The sequence below is a fragment of the Natrix helvetica genome (assembly GCF_964273705.1).
Source record: "Natrix helvetica genome assembly, chromosome: 4".
Taxonomy (NCBI): domain Eukaryota; kingdom Metazoa; phylum Chordata; class Lepidosauria; order Squamata; family Natricidae; genus Natrix; species Natrix helvetica.
This window is the reverse complement of record NC_138550.1, coordinates 17,462,489-17,482,925: the sequence shown is the minus strand read 5'-3', so window position 1 is coordinate 17,482,925 and position 20,437 is coordinate 17,462,489. Positions and strand designations below refer to the sequence as shown.

General features: G+C 40.1%; 1 protein-coding gene across 14 annotated transcripts in view; it reads right to left on the bottom strand.

Moving 5' to 3' along the window:
• Positions 1–17,181, bottom strand: part of GRIA4 (glutamate ionotropic receptor AMPA type subunit 4) — a 313,150-nt gene extending 295,969 nt beyond the window's left edge. For all 14 annotated transcript variants that reach the window (XR_014175400.1, XR_014175401.1, XR_014175402.1 and 11 more), the window contains exons 1-2: positions 16,580–17,181; positions 15,211–15,369 (exon numbers count right to left, since the gene is read on the bottom strand). Coding sequence is in view for 11 of the 14 variants with exons in the window: in XM_081953278.1 (XP_081809404.1) it covers positions 15,211–15,369; positions 16,580–16,667 (247 nt within the window). In the remaining 3 variants the exon portion in view is untranslated. The remainder of the gene's footprint in view (positions 1–15,210; positions 15,370–16,579) is intronic.
• Positions 17,182–20,437: the final 3,256 nt, after the last annotated feature.

Genomic DNA, 20,437 nt, shown 5'->3' with positions numbered 1-20,437 from the left:
TGTGGCCTTTTGAAAATTTTGTCATTGCATACGTATATTAAGTACTGTCCATCATTTTTTGGTATGGCACCCAGTTTTCTGATAACTATATGGATCACTATAGTCAGTTTATACCACAATCTTTCAACTTCAATTTTCAGATCTTGATAGTGATCTATAATTCTTTGCCTTTTATTTTACTGCCCCTTGGTATTGCCAGATATAGGAGATGACCAGGATGATCCTGAGGGAGGGATCAAGCACATCATCAGTGTTGAGTCTCTTCATGCTCACAAGAGATCTAAGTCCAGCATACTTGAATTCCGTTGAGTCTGATTTACTGCCAATTTGCCTTAACCGTACTTCAGATTCTTGTAGAGTATTAGCATGCAATAAATCTGAATTCAATTGAACTGGCTTGGTTTTCTGTGCTTGACACTACATCGATTATCCATTCTCCTTTTCAACCAGAGTTAAATCTGGTGTCTTATGTGTCAAGACTATTAGTTTGTCTCTGGAAATCCCACAATATTTTAACCTGCAACTACTTTTTGAACCATATGTTCTCATCAATTTTTCATTATTGGCACCTGAAAACTTTTACAGATCTTCCAGTGAATCATTTTGGTCATTGTGTTAAGTCATCGTTTGTAATCATTTTGTGTAAACTTCTTGTACAAACTGATTATAAGATCTACTAATTTTTCTGCTTCTTTGCACAAGCTGCACTTTGAATCATTTGACCATCTGTCATTGCATTAGTTTAAATCGCTTGCTCTTGAGCAACCAAAACTGAGCCTTCAATTTCTTTTTTTTAAAAAAATATTGCAGCCGTAAGCCATTATTTTATCTTTATCCATTTTACCTTGGATCTATATAGAAATTGACTATGTACTGCTTTTCCTAGCCAGCATTCTGCTCATGTTTTTATTACATTATTCCAATATTCATGTTTGGCTTCTTGCACATTCAGTAGGTTTCCATTTTTAATTTGCATCCATGTTTGTTCTTACCTGTTTTTTGTGTAATCAGCCAATGCATACTTTTTTTCCTTCGATTGTTTGACTTGAAGTAAATCACTGCATCCATTTTTACAAGGCAGGTATAATCTGTCACATTACATTACAAGGATGTAATGCATATTGAATAGTCATTAGCTTTCTTGTTTTTCAGTCCACAGTCAGGTTTAGGTTGTGTCCAGTTAATAATTCTAGCAGTGTATCATCTCACAAGTATGATCCAGGTATTTTTTTAAAAAAAAAACATTTTTTTTATTTTTGAACAAAGACAAACAAACATAGAAATAAAAAAAAACATCTTCCATTACTAATTGTAGAAAGTGTGTCAGTTGGTTACAGTATTTCCATGCATCTCTTCCATAGTCACCACCTGCTTTTCATATCAAATCGCATATTTTAAATTCACATATATTCATGTATATCACGATTATTATATCTCAACCTTAATTTGACTATAATTGTTTTTACATCCTTTTATATATAATATTCAAAATCTAGAATAGGATTATATGATATTCTATTAAATCATCCTAAAATCGTCCAATCGCAATACATCTTTATAACATATTCTAGATAAAGCTTTAAACCTCCTCTCATATTCTCCATGCATTGTTTTTATAAAATTTCATATTATGAAACTAATATATCTATATGTATTGTTATCATTATTAATAATTATTTAAGTATAGCTATTGTCACTTCATTTTATACATACCACTAGTAAACTAAATTTAGCTTAGTTTTTATTATACATTTTTATTGCATCAACCTATGTCTTTCCAGTAATAGTGCAGTCTTATATCTCTTGCCATTTGTAGCATTAATATTCTAGTTACTTTCTTAATAAATCTTGTATGAACTTCTCTTCGCAACATGTTATTCCTTTCGTATTTCATAAAAGCTCGAAACCCAACATCTGCTCTTTCCATCAGCTTATCTTTGGTTATCACTGATGTTTCTGTCAAGATTTGTCTCCTTATCTCCGTCAATTTTTCTCTCTTTTCTTGTTCTGTGCTTTGAAGTCTGGGGTAGAGTTCCAATCCATCTATCTCCCCTTTCCATATTCCGCTCTTGCCATTACTAACCACACTCACTTTGTTGTCAGTATCCACAGTTTTCTTATCTCTTGTCAATAAACAAACTGAAAGAACCTTATTTTATTTATTTATTTATTTTCTTTGATTTCTAGACCGCCCCCTCTCCCCGAAGGGACTCAGGGCGGTGTACAGGTACCGAATTAAAAAACCTTACAAATAATCATAAATATAGTTAAAAACGAATTAAACTTTAAACCCCTGTACAAATTTATAAAAATTAAAAACTAAGCCTAAGACCAAAATTTAAAAATACAGGCTGGGGTGGGAGAGCTGGAATTAGGCCAAGCCGGCTAGATTAAATAGGTGGGTTTTGAGCTTCTTACGGAAGGAGCGGAGGTCCGTGGTTGTTCTAATATCAGGGGGAAGGTCATTCCAGAGGGTCGGGCCCATCACAGAGAAGGCCCTTCCCCTGGGCGTCGCCTGCTGGCACAGCCTAGTGGACGGCACCCGGAGGAGTCCCTCTCTGTGTGAGCGAATCGGCTGAAGGGATGTATGGGGCAGGATACGATTCCGCAAATAACTAGGCCCTGTGCCATGGAGCGCTTTGAAGATGATAATCAGCACCTTGAAACGCACCCGAAAAGCTACAGGTAGCCAGTGCAGCCCGCGCAGGAGAGGTGTTACGTGGGAGTATCTAGCGACTCCCGAGACTGCCCGCGCGGCCGCATTCTGAACCAACTGCAGTCTTCGGGTGCATCTCAAGGGGAGCCCCATGTAGAGAGCATTACAGTAGTCCAGCCGGGACGTCACAAGCACATGGGTGACTGTGCGAAGGGCGTTCCGGTCCAATAGGGGACGCAATTGGTGCACCAGGCGAACCTGGTGAAACGCCCCCCTTGCCACGGCTGTCACATGGTCGTCCATTGACAGCCGGGCATCTGCGTACCCGATCCACGGGGGCCTTGAATCTCAAGTGATCAAAGAGAAAGAAGAAAAAACAATGTATCCAGCCTCCAGCCTCTAAGTGGCAGTGTAACTGCTTTTCCTCCTGTTGTTACAACCCTCTTTATAATCCTTCTTATTATCTTCTTTATATTCCAAGCTTAAGAAAGAAAGAAAACCCTTAAATGGAGATCAAAAACAATCCAATCAATTAATTTCGCCTCTTACAGTCTTCTAACTTCAATTTTAATTTAATTTTTTTGGGGGTAGTCTCTTTTTCTAATAATAACATTTCCTCACCAATTCGACACACTTTATCTTTTCGCTTTCTTCCTATTCCAGAGCTGTCCCAACTTCAGCAGCTTCATTAGCTGCGTTTCTGTCGCCAGAAAAAAAGGCTATTCCTGGAGGTGCCCTTCTCAATCACCATCTTTGCAGGATGGTTTAGGTCCGAATGGACAGTCCAGCGGCAGAAATATCCACTGCGATCTCGGAACACCAAGATTGCATGTCGTGCCGTCGCGACATCAGCCCCTTTCCCAAGTATGATCCAGGTATTGATGGCTTTGATATTGTTTCCACCATTCAAGTTTGGGTTTAGCAATTTTGTCATTCTGTGGACATATTCTTCACTAATCACATGTTTTATGCTATTCAACTGTAAAATGCCCAGATACTTGTAGGCTTAATTCTGATGGCTTCTGATAGTTTGTTTATTTGGAATTTCAGTTCCATTACCATCCATGATTTTACCCCGATTAGTTACTGTTGTTGCAGATTTCTCTAAGCCAAATTCCATTGCTGTATATGTGCCAAATTCCATTGCTGTATATGTCTTACGATATTTGTTTAAGGACTGGATCTTGATTTCAGTTTTTTTAATAAACTTTCAGATTATTTCTACATTATTATTATTTCATTCAAATGAAACAGAAATTAGCCCCTCGCTCCTGCAATTCTGGACTACAGCACGTCACAGATATACATATGACACAAAATTAGGAAGAATGGCTAACATGTTAGAAGAAAAAGATGATTCTATATGATCTAGGTAGGTTTGAATGATGCAGTCCAAAGAAGAGGGGGTTTACCTTAGAAGAATTACAATATTACCTAGAGGTTTATTGCTAATTGAGATGATAGATAGATAGATAGATGGATGGATGGATGGATGGATGGATGGATGGATGGATGATAGATAGATAGATAAATAGGTAGATTTAAGAACATTTGTTTTCTGTTGCAACCTATCTAGAAAAGGTTGATGCCTGAAAGACACTATAACAGTGGTGGGTTGCAGGTGGTACGCCCCGGTACAGGTACTGTTTTGGTATGGTGCTCTGGAGGGCCCACCCGCCCGTTCTCTTTACCTGTCTTTAAACTCTTTGGCGCTTCCGCGCAATGACTGTGCAATGCTCTGCCGAGCAGCTGGAGCGTTGCGGAGGCTTGTGGAGGTATCGCTGGATGGTAAGACACATGCGCGTGCATTCATGTGGAGGACGCCGGGCCCCATTGCAACTGTATCGGTTGCAACAGGATCTGGAACCAACCACTGCACTATAAGTAATTTTAATAAATAATACATTGAAAGACAGGGATTATGTGTCACAGATCAGTTTCTGTCCCTCACTATAGTTTCTAGAAGTTATTTGGAAGAGATAGAGAGAATATATTTTGGACCATTTTAATTCCATTTTAAGTATTGACATGTCCGCACAAACTGTAATGTAAGATGATGACTTCAAACAAGATTTAACATTATGAAGGCTCCTGAGTGACTGCTGAGTTAGTACCTGCAGCACAAAATGAAAAATAAAGTATCCAAAATAACATTCATTATAGCAAGCTTCTGGGATTTTTTGTCCAGAGGCATAGTGCAGGCAGGTTTAGTTACATATATTTTAAGTGCAAGTCCAGCTGATACTTCCTTTCTCCGCACTGACAGAATCAGCTTACATCAAGCCAGGAATGTAGTATAATACACTCCATTAATTTAGCTATCTTCTCTAATCAGCGGGGTGCAAATAAAGCTTTCTTTTGCCAATGACTCAGCAGCACAACAAAGTGAAAAGCATTAAAAAGAGACAGCAAAGCACCCATGCTAAAAGTCTACATTAAAAATGTATCAGCCTATAATAAACTACTCTTCTGTAACTTGATATCCTCTCCAACATGTCTTCTCCAACATGGGGAATGATCTTCCAATGTTTTATATGCTTGCTGGGGAATGATACGAATTAGAATCCATGCCATTTGTTGAGCAAGATGGATCTAGTGCAGGGGTGTCAAACTCAAGGCTCGGGGGCCAGATCTGGCCAGCGGGGTACTTAGATCTGACCCGAGGGGCTGCTCTGGAATCAGTGAAGGAGCGGTCTAAGGGTGCCTCTGCCAGCAAAAATGAAGCTCAGGAGGGCTGTGAGCTCCATTTTCACTGGCAGAAGGTTTGCAGGAGGTTGTTGCAGCCGAAAATGGAGCTCAGGAGCCCATTTTCACTGGCAGAGCACTCGGTTCACCATAGGTACTCCCGACATGAGTGATGTCGAGTTGGACATGCCCACTGCAGTCCTCCAAGGTCAAACACAACCCTGATGCATGCCCTCAATGAAATCGAGTTTGACACTCCTGATCCAGTCACTTGCTTGCTTATACGTCCCATTATTTTAGTGAAGTAAACAAATCACTTATTTGCTTCAGTCAGTGATTCATGAGATAATTCTAATAAGAAGGAATAAAAAGATTTTTTTTCAGACTTTTTTTTTTTCAAACGGAAAAAATTTCAGAGCAATTCTCCTGGTATTCTTTTACTTACTGAATGGCTAATGTGTTTGTGTTCATTCCCTTATTCCTTGGACGATCCTCTCTAGAGGCATCCTAGTCAGCCTGGTTTCTCAAATTGCAATTAAATCTCAAGGAAATGCACGATAGGAAAATCCCTCCAATAGCTCTTCTTCTTTAAGAAACTTAAAGAAGGGGCAGTCTGGTGAGTTTCAGAGCAACACAGGAGAGATTTAAAAAAACCAGTAAATAAATAACAGCAGTAGAATTCCTTATCATATTCTAACAATAAAGTAAGCCTGAAGACAATATGGTTTTTTTTTTTTCAAAAGCACTGTTGGAAGAAATGCCCATCTGGGTGCAGTTCCAAGTGGGGAAAAAGTCACTGGAAACATGGCAGCTGTTTGGAAAGACATTTTTTAATGGTGGACAGGACCCCATGATTTGAGGTCCTGGGGAAAAAGACTCGCGTGCCTTGAAGATTTTGAAGAAAAAAAGGGAAGAGATCAGTGGTGAAATTCAATTTTTTTTATTACTGCTTCTTTGGGGGTTGCTTGGTGGGGATGGTGTGGCTTGGTGGGCGTGGTTTGGTGGCCACGGCACGGGAAGGATACTGAAAAATTTCCAGTCCCACCCCACTCTGGGGCCAGCCAGAGGTGGCATTTGCCAGTTCTCCAAACTATTCAAAAATTTCACTACCGGTTTTCAGAACTACTCAAAATTTCCGCTATTGGTTCTCCAGGACCTCTCACAACCTGCTGGATTTCACCCCTGGAAGAGATGCTGAAAGAGCCTGAGTTTTATACCCTCTCTTGGACCCGCCTTAGAGTTTCCTGTTCTTGTCCAAGAAATGTATCCCATTGGCTGTCAGATTCCCAGGGGGCAGGGGTCTGAGCTAACTTTGTAGGCTGTCTGTGTCCCAGGCTTCGATGATGCAATCTCCCCAGATTCCATGTGTTGAGTTCTGTTGCTTAGATGGGTAGATGGTTAATCCTATCATGTCTTAAGGGCCATGCTTTAATCCATCACCCTGGAGCTAAAGGGGGCGGGGCAGGGAGCTGCAGGAAGCTGCTTTGTCTTTAAAACAAGTTTCTCCGTTTCTCATCCAGGGAAATATAATATTCTGCCTTTTTAATATTTCCTAGGATATTTCATTTTTCTAGCAGAGGGGTGGGTGCTAACTTCCTTCAGCACCCGTAGAATTAGGTAGCAACCGCTGAAACCTTTGAAAACTGAAAAAAATCAAAATTAAAAACAAATGGTATCCAAACTATTCAAAAATGACAGGGAGGTATCTCTTATAGTCTAGGCATGCAGGAAGCTTCCAACCACCGCATCCTGGTTTGTTTGTGGTTCAAATTAATCTCATAATGTACCTACATAGTAGTTCCATTATAAGTCGTTATTCTAATAACCTAAAACAAAACATTGCAAAACCAAAACATTATCTTTTATGGTGAATGAATACACAGAAGAATAGCATGACCGAAACAGATGCAAATGGAAGGAATTCACTGCCCATCTAGTGAGTTTATATGCTCTGCTAATTTTGGTGTGCATAGATGCATTTAAAACTTTTCTATTTCAATTATTCTCCACACTGTTCTAAGCTGACAGTGAACACTTCTAAAGCCTAGCTGAAATGGATAGGAATTATAAGCGAGCCCCATTCTTTGCCCAGTAACTCCATGCTTGAAAAAATAAATTGACAAAACAAGTAATGGACACTTTTTTAAAAATCCCTATAATTTTGTGATTTGTAAACTTTTGTTTATAATAGGTAAATTGAGCCCACCAATACGTATAGTTGAGGAATTGGCCTGACATTGCTGGACTTATCCTGCTGCTTTCAGGAACAATGAATAATGATGGCCCATCATGAAAGCTGGAGAGAATAACTCCACCTTTGTCACATATAATAGATACTTCTTTGTTTTAGGACTTAAAATATACCCAACAAGCCCCACTAATAGAACTTAATGATAAAGTGTTATTCACGGTTACAATTTAATTTTTGAAAAACAAACAAAAGCATTTAAATTTCACTGGCCTAGATACCTTGATATATGACATAGGTCTATGATACACATAAACATACACAAGTAAATATACATATTAGTAAATGTCTAGATATACAATATGTCTAATTTGACATTCCAAATGCAATAAACAGTGATTATTAAAATACAGAAAAAAAATAGACAAATTAGTTTATTATGTTCCTAAAGTTTTCATTGCTAATGGAAGACCACCAATAACGAAATGAAGGTTTTAAAATAGTTTAACTGATTTATGTCCCCAAATCAATTGTCATTCATAATAGTTGCTGTAAGTTACATGTTACAGTCAATTATATGACTGGGGATTCTAAATCAGGTAAGTTGTCTACAAGAAAAGTAGTTGCAGTAATGGTAATAAACTGTTAACATGATCTTTATGATTGGAGCAGATATTCATCAGGGTAGAATTGGAGTGCCAATTGAATGAAACATACTTGACTACTCCGGAAACCTATCAAGTTTAAAAGTGAATCTAGATTATAGAGAGCGTAATTCAATCCAAACAGTCCAGGTTTCAGACACCTCTCTCCAGAGCCTTTCAATTTGTGCACCCATATTTATCTACACCAGAGGTGTCAAACTCAAGGCCACTGGGTGCTTAAATCAGGGAGCCACTCTGGAAGCAGCAAAGGACCAACCCGCGATGCCTCTGACAGAGAAAATGGAGCTCGGGAGGGCTGCGTGAGGCCCTCCCGGGCTCCATTTTCCCTGGCAGAGGGTTGCAGGGGGGCATTGCATCCGAAAATGGAGCTTGGGAACCCACAGAATGCTTGGCCACCACAAGCACCTCCAACACAAGTGACGTCAAGCTGGCCATGCCCACCCTGCCCACGCCCACCCCAACCCCTCAAGGTCAAAGACAACCCTGATGCGGCCCTCAATGAAATCGAGTTTGACACCCCTGATCTATGCCAAGAACCAGGCATCAATGCAGAACATCAACAACTTCCTTGAATTACAACACACACAGGGAAAAATGTTGCCCACCTATTGATAGGTCCAACACTCTTGAAAAGGTAACCCAGGTACCCAGCAGATTCAATTAGTTATTAGATAGCATGGCAAAATTGTCTACAATGCTTCTCTAGGAAGTCCCAAATGGGATATTTTTTGTAATAACAACGTAACTAAAAAGTTCTTCACACCTTCATCGTTTGGGAAACCCTGCTCTTCAAATAAAATCAGTTTATTTTTGGAAAGGGTGATTAAGTAGATTGCATTCAATGGGTTATTGGGGGGAGGAAATGGAAGCATTGTTCATTATGACCCTTGTTGTTGCAATAGCTTCTCCCAAGTGGTAAAGCTCAGTGGTGAGTTGCCAATTTTTTTACTACCAGTTCGGGCACACTCCCGTGCGTGCGACACTTCTGCGCATGCACAGAAGCGTCCGGGCAGATGGGCGGAACCTCTCATCGCTGCTACTACCGGTTTGCCCGATGTGGACTGAACCAGGAGCAACCCACCTCTGGTATAGCTATAGCCTAATCTTTGTCTTTAGAAAAATAACAAAAACACTTAGACTTATATACCATTCGAAATGCTTCCTAGCCCTCTCTAATCAGTTTACAGAGTCAGCATATTGCCCCCAATGATCTGGGTCCTCATTTTACCAATCTCAGAAGGATGAAAGGCTTAGTCAACCTTGAGCCGGTGAGAACTGCCAAACTGCTGGCAGCCGGCAGTCAGCAGAATTAGCTGCAGTACTGCATTCCAACCACTGCGCCACAACTCTTAGTATTTAAAACAGTGTTGTTCAACAGAGCTATTGTCATGTGGCTATCATCAAAATGGTCACTGGTGAGAGTATATTACACTTTGCTCTTATTTTTATTAGTTGTTGATTGTACAAACAATCTCCAGTCGTAGTAATGAAGCCAGGTTAGCACACTAACAGGACTAAGAGTAGATACAAAGAAGACCAATTAATAACAGTTATAACCGCAGCCTTAGAACTGACAATTAAGAAATTGACCAAATGAATAGCTTCTATCCTTTATAATTGACTATTAAGAGGAAGGAACCAGCACACAAGAAATATGCTGCAGACTAGCACTTGGTAGAGCAATGTAAAACAATGAAGGCCTTCGAAATATTCAGATCCTCGAATATGTACCTGCAAAGATCAGAAAATGCAGGCTTTGGTTTTTCCAATGATACACTATAGAAATGGAAGTTTGGCTTCCAGGAACCAAGCTAGAAAGGGTATTGATACTTTTGAACTTTAGCATTGGAGAACTCCAGGAAACCCAGAGTTTTCATTCAAGACAGCGTCAACCAATCAAATTCTCATGGTTTAGATACATTATCCAAAGACCACAGATTATCTGGAGAAATCTACAATGCTGGAGAGATACAAGGAAATAAAGAGGATGATCCAGCATCAAGGTGTATGAACTTAATTATAGCGGGAATGAGTGCACCACTGGAAAACCTGAAGCATCATGTTGGAGACAGATTTTCCTGGAGAAAATCTATTGGTTTAACAACAGTTAACACAAACTTAAAGATACATAATGAATCAGTCACTTATATTAACTTTTTTTTGTGGAGATCACAAAGGGTTCAATTTAGAATGCAGTCAATACACAAAGAAATTAAGAAATATTCCCTAAAAGCCTGTAAAATGCATTTGAACATGAGGGTTATATTTGGAGGCTGTTTTGATTACTTTAGTGTATTTATACATTAGTTTACTTGGACTGGGGAAAATAAAATAATGTATGATGGTTACTCCTAAGTTTGGGGAAACCTTATTTTCCTCTCTAGAACATTGCAAGTGCATTAGTGCAGCTACTCTTTAAAGCAGCAATGCCTTTATTCAGGCTTCTACATGAACCTGAAAAAAGATGCAGCTGCTCTGATAAGTTAAAGATAACTTATTAAATCAGCCATTTCTTTCAGTCTTAAGAAGATTGAAAAATCACACATTAAAAAGATGTAACACTCACATCACTGCATGTTGAGATAGAATAGAATAGATAGATGATGATAGATAGATAGATAGATAGATGATAGATAGATGATAGATAGATAGATAGATAGATAGATAGATAGATAGATAGATAGATAATGATAGATAGCTAGACAGATAGATATAATAGAGATATACAGTTACATATTAATCTACCTTTGCTTATTCTGAGTAATGTCCCCTGCATGACAATGTTTGGTGATATCTTCCTATCACCTTCACCTTTTCAGGTATGCTTCTAAGTAGCTTCTAATGAACAGGAAGCTCTTAAATATTGACACCAATGCATTTGTGAATAACACCAAAAAAAATAGCCAAATAATGCCAGAAAACCCTGTTACACTATCTTAGCATCACAGGAATCCGAATAAATCCACGCATTTATTTGTTGGTGCAGATATAAAATCAGAGTCTTTTGAAGCTGACAATTCACTCAAAATATAAATTCTGTCCAGTCACAAAATAGTGGAATAGTGGAAAAGAAGGAATATCCCATAACACATAAGTAACTTGTAAAATGTAATTGCAAGTCATAGTAGGAACCAAATATAAAAAAATAATTTGATGGTATTGTCACCAATAACTCCAGTGCAAACTGAATGCTAATCATAATTATCTTCAAACTGTTCAAGCCAATGCAGGAACAGGAGCCATTACAGTGCTTTCAGTCATCAATCATACTCTGTTGATTAGCAGCATTAAATGCAAACCAAACACTGGGGAGTAAACTGATCTAAACACCTTGGTGCAACAGAGTAATGTATAACAGCAAATTATTTGTTCATCGCACTGCTATGATTAATAATACCTTGATTATAAAAGACACTGTAAGTTGTGAGTGTCTGCTAAGTTGTGGAATTAATCCATTGGCTTCTAGGATCTCCCTGGAAGCATAACCTAGCTACCATTACCTCAAAAATTCCCAAGAAATAGATCTCCCATGATCTGCAAGCAGGTTGCTTCAGACCAATCTGATTAAAAAGAAGCTGATTGGAAAAAAATACAACCAATTGTGTATGTAGCTGTAGTATATACCTATAGGACAGCCTAAGGACAAATAAAAGATTTTCAGATGAAAAGCACCATGTTTACTGAGTGAAACAACCTCATTTTAGAGTTATCCTCCCTAATTTGGCTTTGTTCTCTCTTGTGCAAAACAAATCTGAGAACAGTATTGCAATGTTGCAATGTGCTTCCCATTAATTGCCTATTTTGGAAAGAAAAGTCCTCAGACAAGTGCAAAAGCTTGCTTACTACACATGTGTTGGTATGGTATAACATACATTCACACACATACCCCAAGTTGTTAAAGTGTACTTAATTCTATCATGATAGTAGAATGTATTCCTATGCATACATTCAGATTATTAACATCATCATAAAAAACATTTCAGCCAACCTATAGCCCTCTTCTTAAAGATATAAGCTTTATGATAGTCTAGTGATGAAATTGCCTATGTCCTTATTCAGGTAAACCTGAATATTTCTTTAAGCACACTCTTCTCCCATCTGCAAGAAAACACAAGAGCAATGTATGAAAAGCCTAACACATAACAGGAAGAAATACTAACATAAATAATGTCATCTTTATTGAACCACAGTGGATTCTATATGCTCAAATCATCTGCTTTTCCTGTATCTGAAGGCCTGGAGAAAATCAAAATAGAAGGAGCATGACATTTATACAGAGTGAAACAAATATTGTAGTTACAAAAACAAACTAATGTATCAGAGAGGGAAATTTACTTGGCTCCACATGTTCCTACAGGATCATTCCTGATTGTGTAAATTCATCTTTTGACACAGATTTCTCTGTGTTTTGTTTATTGCCTTTAATTCCCAAAATGCTCCAGATAGTGCAGCTTCAATAAATAACCCCTTCAAAAGAAAATGAAATAAAACTTAAGTGACCACATCTTAAATCTTTGAGGTTTGACTTTATATCAATATTAATTTATGTCCAATAGCTGTCAGCTGAGAGACTTTTATACAGATTGGTTTTTAGAACTACTATACAAGGACATACACACACAGGCACATTTATGCATTTCATCATAATTTCTGCTGATTTTCTCCTTTTTCTGCACACAAGAGTCAATCCAAAATTATGTTTGACAAGGAGTCAGATTGGTTTTTATACTGTACATGCTTGCCACAGTATTAGTGCATTTTTTTCCATAAATATTTTTAATTAGGTTAGAACATATCACACATCTGTGCTCTGGAAGCCTCTGTCAACCCAGCTAATGCAATCACATGGAAACCAATGTCCTCCAGCAATCAGACAATTGATTTTAGCAGGATTCTGCTCTTGTGTAGCTTAAGGGACGTGCAATATGTTCATTCATTTGTTAGACCGTTCAACCTTACTTCATTAAGAGGGAATATTTAATATAAGATTGAAATATTCTGTTCTCTCTTCTTCAAAAACCAAAAAGAACTGTTCTTAAAATATATACCCAAAGCTCAATGTTAGTTACCATAAAATATATGATATAGCCAATGTAATTTCAATCCATTTGAAGAGGAATATGAAATACATTCTGAGATACCTTCCACTGAAATAAATGGGATTTCTTTTCATTGACATTGTACCCAAAGGGTACAACTTTGAGGGTTTAAAAAATGTAACTGAAATGATAACTTGTATATAGTCTGAAAAAGCAAATGTAAATTATGCAGATTTTTCTTTTCAATATTTTTTATATATGACATAATTTATCACCTATGCATTATTTAAATGTGCTATTGACATAATATTAATACATGACAAAAACCAGTATAAGAACAATGAGTAAAAAAAATTATCACATAACCCAAGAGAAAATAACTTCGTCTTAACTTACAAATATACAATCCCTAAATAAAAATAAATCTTTTTTGTAAACACACACACACAAATTATGGGTTACAGGAAAAATGTTCTATTGCACTACAACATATATTCTCTAAAATGGTAGAGGGTTACATAGGAAGAGTTTCTGCAACTTATTGGTTAAGAGCACTTCAACATGCAGTATGAATTCCAGTTATGAAACTCATATTCACTTCCTAAAAACCATTGAGAATATTGCAACCCTTCTCCCTCAAAAACATCTTGGAAAAATATTTCCCATAATATATAATAATTCACATGTAATGCAGCACGGGCATTTAGCATAAAAACATCTGAAGATGAAGAGAGCCAAACTTTGTTAATTTGGAAGCCTCCTTGTAAGGTCAGGTAAAACTTAAAAGAACTGCTCCAGTTGTCCTGCAGTTCCTCTTTGGAACTGGGTTAAAACACTCATGTTGATATTTTGATGCAAAACAGTGTGTTACATATTAAAGCGCCAAAGCTCCATTTGAAAACAACACAAGGAATTTGATTCTAAAACCTTTGGCAGCCTATTCCCATTTTTAACGCCATGAAAGAAACAGTACCTGAAACTTCTTGTTTAAGGCTCATATATCTTTTGACAAAATAGAATCTGAAACCCTTTTTGAAGCCTAGAAGAAAAAAGGGATCTCAACATGCCTTATTCGTTGTAGTACCGCAGGTTTACAGTCCACTTATGGCTGGCTTCTACTCTAAACTTCAAATATATCTTATATATTTATGTACACTTTATAGAAAAATATCACAAATATTTTTAGCAAGCTGGGATACATCCAGTATGGTCTTCAGAAGCATCCTTTTTAAAAACTCATCACATTTAAACGCATTCTTTCTCTTTAAACAAGTCCACGTACATAAGTGCATACACACACACACACACACACACACACACAGGCATAATTCCAGTTATGTGTTCACTCAAGTAGATCAGACATTAACTTGACTTGACACCAATGTATGGATGTATGGAGACATATCCAGAGGATGTATGCATTACAAGATAATAAGAGACATTTACAACCCAGAATATAGGAGCAGGGCAGCCACAAGTGACATCACCAGACCAACTGCAGTGTCAAGTCACTCCAATATATAACCATGCACATCACTGCTCTCACAGCCTCCTCTCTGCTCTCAGCGATTAGAAAACACTCCTGATTGCAAATATCAGAGCTACTTTCCAAACACAGCCAAGGATGCCATACCTTGTTGGCATACAGGAAAGATTGTGGAGGTTGCTAAATTGATCAAGACATTCATGTTTTTAAAAAGAACTACAAAACGCATCACCATAGAAACCCAAAAGTAAGAAACTACAGTAATAACACTAAAGTAAATGCCATATCTAGTTATTCAATACAAGTCAGCCTAAAGTATTTCACCAACAACACAAAAGTAACTGGGCTTTCAATGCATCCAGGACATGGGACTTAAAAATTCAAGGGTTTGTTGTTGTTGTTGTTTTTCACCCCTAAGGGATGTAACTGTACAATGTCTTCATTTCACTATCATGTGATCATAACTTTAGAGAAACGTTTGTTTTACTTACAGGCATTTGTTACAGCGAAGCTGTTTGCTGTTTCGATGTTGTCTACATGAGGAACCAAATTAAAAGGTGCTTCAGATGCATTGGGGCTGGTGTTGTGAAGAAAAATTGCTAATCGAAAAGCAGTATATTCCTGATCTGTGTTTCTGATGAAGAGACCACCTATCAACAAATAAATGACAGGAAAAGGAGGAAAATGTATGTGTTATTTTTATGCCAGCCTTTGCAAGAAGCTTTCCTATTAATCATAAAACTCATGTTTATGAACATAAAGACTTAAAGCTTCAGAGAGTTTTAGAATCTCAGTTTCTGGTAGGGTTTTGAGTCCCCCCCCTCCATTTTCAAATCTCCCCATTTCTCCTTTCTTTAGGTATCTGCTAGGAGGAGAATGACCTTTGAAACCATTTACCTTTCATCTATGTGAATGGTTTAAATTGGCCCTCCCCCTCTAAAGCAGCAGGCAGATTAAAGAGAACAAAATACAGGCAAAGGTTTTTAAGTAAGGCAGAGATGAGACCTTATGCACTCTTATACTCCGAGGTATGCATTTTCTTTTTATGGGCTGACACTGGGAAAGGGTAAGAAGATTTTTTGGGGGTGGGGGGAGAGAACATCAAGAACTTTCCTCTTCTGCAGCCTCTGGGCAGGTAGGAAGTTGCTTAGCATCTTATTAACAGCATCTTTAGGAGTGCACGAGAGAAATGATGCAGTGGTTTAGCTGGAACTGGAAGGGATTCAAGGCTAAGTCCCATGCAAAAGGAGGAGGAAAAAAAACCGAAGGCAACGGAAACGGGGCAGAGACAAGTGGGATAAGGATGCTAGGGAGACCTTTTTTTAAAAAAAAGAAAAGAAATCACAGCCAAGTTTTCAAACTAATGGTACCCAAGACTGTCTAACACCATCACCAGCTCCGGGGCCCCTTAACAAGTAGCTTGTGCTGCAATGGGAAGGCTGGGCTAAGACGAGGGTTACGGAGGATCTTGGAGAAACGGTGCATTTCAGAGGCGGTGGGAACATCTTCCCAAGTTTGAACACACATTGCACACATGCACACACATATATAAATATATACATATCCGTCTTGCCGATCATTACAGGCAGAGCCGCCGCTCTCTTTCCCTCCCCCCCTCCTCCCATCAGCCCACCCCGCATCCCTGCCTTCACAAAGACACGTGAGGAAAACGGGAAAGGGGCACTCGGGGACACTTGAGTCCCCCTCTTTCCGAAACGGAAAGCGGTGGCCAGGATCGGAGTTGGTTGCCCCTCCACTTTCTCCCCTCCCTCCCAATTCCGTGCCACCCCGCCGGGTTCAAGCACTCTCCCCATCACCACCACCACCACCACCTCGCCCCCAGCCCAATGCAGCGCTTACCTATTTGCACGCTGCTAGGAAAAGCGCCCATTGCAAGTCCCCAAAATCCAGAAAACAACAAGACAAGCTGTCTGCAAATAATCCTCATCTTCTTCTTTCTCTTTGCCTGCTTGGGTCTCCTCCTCCTCCTCCTCCTCCTCTCCCCGCGCTCTTCCTATATGTTGTTCAGAGAGGCATTGAGGATGGGGGGGGGGGGATGATGTCGGGAGAAGGAAGGAAGGGGGGGCAGGAGGACTGGACACCAAATTGAAGTGGGGGGGAAATGGGGAGGGGAAACCAAACGAAAGGGAAAAGGGGAGGAAAAGAGAAGAGGGTGGCTGGTCTCTTCTTTCCTTCTCTTTCTTTCTTTTTCTCTTCACCCTCTTCCTCCCCGCCTGCTCGCCTGCCTTCCCCCCCACCTCCAACCCCACACTCAGCGAGCCATCCTGCCGAGGCGCCTCTTTCCCGCAGTCTCCATAACCTCGGCAGAGGTTTCGCTCCGACTGCAAAGGTTTCACGCGCAAAAAGATGGAGGGAGAGAGTTGAGCGGTGAGAGCGAGGAGTCTACTGGCCGCCGCCGCCGCTGCGCTTGGAAACCTAGACCTGCGCTATTCCTCCCGCCTTCCTGCTCCGGCCGCCGCTATACCCTGCCTCTCCTTTGCTGTTTCTCTCCCGCCCGCCTTCCCGCCCTGGCTCCTCTCGGCAGGCACGCAAACACACAGCCTCGCCACCAGAACCGCCACCGCGCGGTGGGCATTCCCCTCAGCAGCGCCTCGGACGCCAATCCTGCCTTAACCCCGCCCAGATAAAGGCGCTCCGAGGAGCCGAGCGGCCGGGAGAGAAAACGTGCCCTCGAAGCGAATTGCGGGCGGACTGGCCGGCCGTCGGGTTGGGTCCATCGCCTCGTTGGCCCGCGCAGGCCAAGGAGGACACGCCGGCCCGCCTAGGAGGGGTGGTTCGCACGTGGGAGAGAGAGAGCCTCGCTTGCTGTATTACACCCGTGGACGGGCTCCACGGGAAACAGACGGCTTGAATTCACACAGCAAGTTCAACCTGGCTAGTTGTGGAATGACCTCTTAGATGGAATCCCAAAGGTCCTTTTTTTTTTCCAAGAGGCAGCTGGACTTTCTGGGTTTTCTTTGAAGAGGTTTCACTTGTCGTCCAAGAGGCTTCTTCAGTTCTGACTTCAGAGAGACCCAGAAGGGAAGAAACCTCTTAGATGAGAAGTGAAACGTTTTTGAAGGAAAAAACCCAAGAAAGTCCAGTTGCCTTTTGAAAAACACCTTTGAGACAACCGTGACCTGGATGATTGAGAATCTCCATAAAGGTAAATGTCCCCCTGCACATGTGTGCTAGTCGTTCCCGACACTAGGGGGCGGTGCTCATCTCTGTTTCAAAGCCAAAGAGCCAGCGCTGTCCAAAGATGTCTCTGATCATGTGGCTGACATGACTAAACAGCGAAGGCGCACGGAGCGCTGTTACCTTCCCACCAAAGGTGGTTCCTGTTTTTTCTACTTGCATTTTTAGGTGCTTCCGAACTGCTAGGTTGGCAGAAGATGGGGACAAGTAATGGGAGCTCACTCCATTACATGGCGCTAGGGATTCGAACCGCCGAACTGCCAAACTTTCTGATCGACAAGCTCACCATCTTAGCCACTGAGCCACCACATCCCTTTCGAGAATCTGCATAGACACAAACAAAATATTCCTTCATCCTCCTATGGATGAGAAGCAAAACATCTTCAAAGAAAAACCAGAAAGTCCAGTTGCCTCTTGAAAAAGCACCTTTGGGACAACCATGACCTGGATGACTTAGAATCCGGATGACTGAAAATCTCCATAGAGTCTTAGATGGGATCTTAGCTTTCTGTGCACATGGTTTCCATAAACCATATGCAGGAAGGGGAGAACTTGAGCAGTAACCTGGTTAAGCTGATTGTGTGGAGCTGCTGTTGGGTTTGAAGTGGAAACGGGGGTGGGGATGCGTAGCTCATTCAGGCTTGCAAGCCCTTGCTTAAGCATCAGAGCAGTGGGTGGTGAGCTTCAAACCCAACAACAGCGCCATGCAATGCGTTTAAACCAGATTACTGGCCAAGTTCCACCCTTCCAGCAAGTTATGGAACCTAAGCTGTAGAAGTGTCCAGAGATATTTCACGAGGAGTCCTCCATTCTTCTGCTTGCAACAGAATACCTTATTGCCACCAGATTTGAAATTTTTGGCTTAGACAATTTAGAACTACGCCAACTTCGGTCTGACCTGAGCATAGTACATAAAATTATCTGCTACAATGTCCTACCTGTCAATGACTACTTCAGCTTCAACCACAACAATACAAGAGCACACAATAGGTACAAACTTAAGGTAAACCGCTGCAGACTCGATTGCAGAAAATACGACTTCAGCAACAGAGTGGTCAGTGCCTGGAATGCTCTACCTGACTCTGGTTTCTTCCCCAAACCCCCAAAACTTCAACCTTAGACTGTCTACTGTCGACCTCACCCCATTCTTAAGAGGTCCGTAAGGGGCGGGTATAAACGCACCAAAGTGCCTACCATCCCTGTCCTAATGTTTCCTTTTATTCATATCCATGCATTAAAATCATGTTTATACTTATATATTTTATCTAATACATGTTTGACGAAGTAAATAAATAAATAAATAAAAATATGCACAGAAAGCTAAGATCTTGTCTAAGATGTCACTCCACAACTAACCAGAGCAAACATGCTGTGTGAATTCAGGCTGTCTGTTTCACCCATGCAATATCAGCAGAATATTCTCCCCCTAGGCTGACCAGTAAGTCGTTCTTGGCCGGTGCAGGTGAAGCACGAGCCAACAAGGCGAGGGACCAGTCCAATGGCCAGTCTTCCTGAATTTGCTTTTAGGGCATGTTTTCCCTCACGCTGGTTGACTCTTCTGAGTACCTAAATTATCCACCTGTTTCTCAGTTTTAGGCCACCAGTTGTTTTGTACTATAATTCCCCTCGTCCCCTCATTTAGTACAATGAAGAGCCAAAGCAAATTCTGCTGCAGAAATAAGTTGTATTCTTTTTACAAGTTTTCAGGCCACCACACATATGCAGGAGTATCCACAGCATATGGTCAAGAAAAACAAGATGACAATTGTGACCATATGATCAAAGCTCTGTGCAACCCCATCCTAAAATTGGATTAAAGTCATTCACACATTTTCAGCCACTGTTTTCACTTTTTTGGCTGTAGTCAGCCCTGGTTCCCAAGTCACAATATAGAGCTTTCACTCATACCATCATGATATAGCGTATGTTAAAAGGACCAAAATAAGACAAAGAAACCAACAGCGATATAATGCAGTGTTGTGTGAACCATAGTTTACACAACACTATAAATACAAAGTCCCTGGTTCAAACTTCACCTCAACTTTGAATTCATAAATCAAGATACTATGATTTCAAACTAAGAAAAGTTCATTTCAGGACTCTTAGAATTTTTATACAGCATGTTATAAAAAGCCCTAGTCTTATTCACAACTCCCACTAGTAGCTTTGTAGATTTCAAAAACCCTGCAAAATTCCACTCTGGATAAGTCTATGCCTTTTTTTGTGTGTGTGAAGTAAATCAGCTGTTCTTAAATATAAATTGGAGGAAAAATAGTCGTTTCCTAATTCAGGGAATCCCAAATAAATTGGAATAGGAATTGGTCTGTATGGTTCAGCATAGTCAACTGATGCGAGAACATAAAATGTAAAACGATCCAGGCCAATGACCCATTCTAGTTCAACATGTTAAATGGTCAACCAAAATTCACAAATGAGGACAAGATGACTCTTAGCCTCTTTCACTGTTACTCCTTATCTTCTACTATTTAAATAGTTATTTCTGCAGTTCAGGGTTCAGGA